Genomic DNA, 2,246 nt, shown 5'->3' with positions numbered 1-2,246 from the left:
GTGCCTAGCCTGGTCTGGGTGACCTCACACCAGCCTGCATTCTTTGCCCTACACCTGTTGTGGGAAAACTTACTCCCAGCATGCTGTAAATCCTTGCATTCTTAGCTAACCATGTGACCCCAGTTCTGGACCAGCAAAGATGGTCCTGAAGACTTAGGGCTCTGCCCTTTCCTGTCTCATGGCTACTGACCCCATCCCTGGGCTTGGAGGGCTCTAGGACCTAGCAACCTGCGGAGGGTGGAGAGTGTGTGAGGTCCTGACCTCCAGGTACCTCCCCTCCTTTTCAACTCCCATTCCCTCTTCTCTCTCCTCCTTTCCTTTCTCTCCCTTCTCCTCCCCTCTTTTTATCCTTCCTCTTCCTTGCCTCTGCTTCCCTCCTCTCCTGTCCTTTCCCATCCCCTCCCCCTTCAGCCCCCATCCTGCTCCTCACACCCCAGTGGTCACATGGGGGCGCCGCCGGATTTAAGCTTAATCTGCCTGGTGCTCAGCACAGCAGCCTGGCTGTGGCGCCTGCTGACTGAGCTAGTCTTGGGGTCCTGGGGAAGGGGGCTGGAGGAGTGCCCACAGCCTCCCCCTTATGAGCTTGGGGCTGGCGGGGGCACAGGAGGTCGAGCTGACACTAGAGACGGTTATCCAGGTGGGTCCTGGGGGCTGTGCCCACCCTGTCTGGGGGAGGGTAGTGTGTACTTAGCAGGAGTGCTGAGAGGTGTGTACGACTTGGGGGTCAAGGGGCGGGAGAGGTGTGGTGGTGGTGGGGCATAAGGGGCCCCCGCTTGCAGTTCCTGGCAAGACGGGGCGGGGGGGGGGCAGAGGTACACACAGGGTGCACCTGCTGTGGCTCCCTCATCCCAGTGCCCTACATTGGGAGAAGGGGGGTCCCTACTTCCAGATTTTAGGGTTCGGGGGACCTCTGGCATAGCTGGATCCTCATCCATCTAGGGTCAGAGCCGGATTTGAGCCCCCAACACTGGACTGCCTCCAGTGGGGTTTGGGAGTTGCTCGTGGGGTTTGGTTCGCATCTCTGGCCCTAGGTGGCCTTCTTCCAGGGGCGGGGAGCTCACAAGAGGCTCCTCCCACGGGGATTTTTTGGATTCTAATTCCCAGGCTTCACTCCATCTTGAAAGGGCTCCTGGGGACCCATATCTTGGGCAGTAGGACTTTGTGGCTTTCCCCCCGAGGCCAGGGAGCCCCGGGTACCAGGTCCCCTGAAGACCCTCTCGCTTTTCCCACAGACACTGGAGAGCAGCGTCTTGTGCCAGGAGAAGGGCTTGGGCACGCGGGAACTGGCCCAGGACGCTCAGACCACCAGCCTGCCTGCCCGCATCAGGGAGATTGTCACCCGCAACCTCTCCCGGCCTGAGAGCCCAGGTGCCACCCCCATCCGCTCCCCTCCACAGACACCACCCACATTTTATCTCTTTGCATGTCCCTTTCCTGAGCAGTCACCATGATGATCATGACTGTAACTCGCTGTGGGGCAGGCACAACCTTATGATGGAAGAACCCATTTTACAGATGAGGAAACAGAGGCTCAGGGATGTAATTTGCCCAGACTTATTCTGCATGTGGTGCAACTAGAAGGAAGGGCTGAGCATCCCCTCCGTGCTTGCCTGTAGCCTGCTGCAAAGATGTGAACCCCAAATCCCGTATTCCCACCCCGGGAAGGTGTGAGCTGGTTGAACCCAAGATATAGGGAGAGGGCAGCTCAGCTCAGACCAGGGTTTTGCAGAAGTCTGAGTGGATGGCTCTGTCCATGCATTTCCCCCTGGGCAGGAAGGCGGATGGTCCCTGCTTCTCTCAGCAGGTGGCACACATGGTGTCGTTATGTGGCTTGAGGGTCTGAGAAGGGCACAGTCAGTTGCAGCTGGTGTGCTGGAAGCTCTCTGTGATGGCGTTTTGGTGTTCTAACCATTGTCTCTGTTCAACTGACAAGCTATGGACGGGCCCCCTCCTTGGGAGCGCCGGGGATGTTGGTGCCCTGGAGCCCCATACAGAGAGAGACTCCGGGGGCCTTCACCCTGGCACCTGGGGTGTATGTCCAGTTCTCCCAGGGTAAAAGGGAAACCCACAGGAGGTGGACAACCCCGCTTCTCCCGCTGGCCTTTCTTTCCCTCTTCTCTCTTTCTCCTCCTCCTCACAACCTGACCTACGCTATCCTGAGTCCTAGCCTTTAAATTTCCATGAAGCTCTTCCCTTGAGTGCGGCTTTGATGCTTTTCTGGGAGGATCTGGTTACTATTCTACCTC

General features: G+C 58.1%; 1 protein-coding gene across 1 annotated transcript in view; it reads left to right on the top strand.

Moving 5' to 3' along the window:
• The first annotated feature begins 577 nt into the window (after window positions 1–577).
• Window positions 578–2,246, top strand: part of CROCC (ciliary rootlet coiled-coil, rootletin) — an 84,957-nt gene continuing 83,288 nt past the window's right edge. The window contains 2 exon segments of the mRNA XM_011934077.1: window positions 578–637; window positions 1,233–1,368. Of these exon segments, the coding sequence (XP_011789467.1) occupies window positions 578–637; window positions 1,233–1,368 (196 nt within the window).

This window comes from Colobus angolensis, unplaced genomic scaffold (genome assembly GCF_000951035.1).
Source record: "Colobus angolensis palliatus isolate OR3802 unplaced genomic scaffold, Cang.pa_1.0 Scaffold130, whole genome shotgun sequence".
NCBI classification, from domain to species: Eukaryota; Metazoa; Chordata; class Mammalia; order Primates; family Cercopithecidae; genus Colobus; species Colobus angolensis.
The sequence above is the reverse complement of the archived record's forward strand: the minus strand, read 5'-3'. Positions and strand labels throughout refer to the sequence as shown.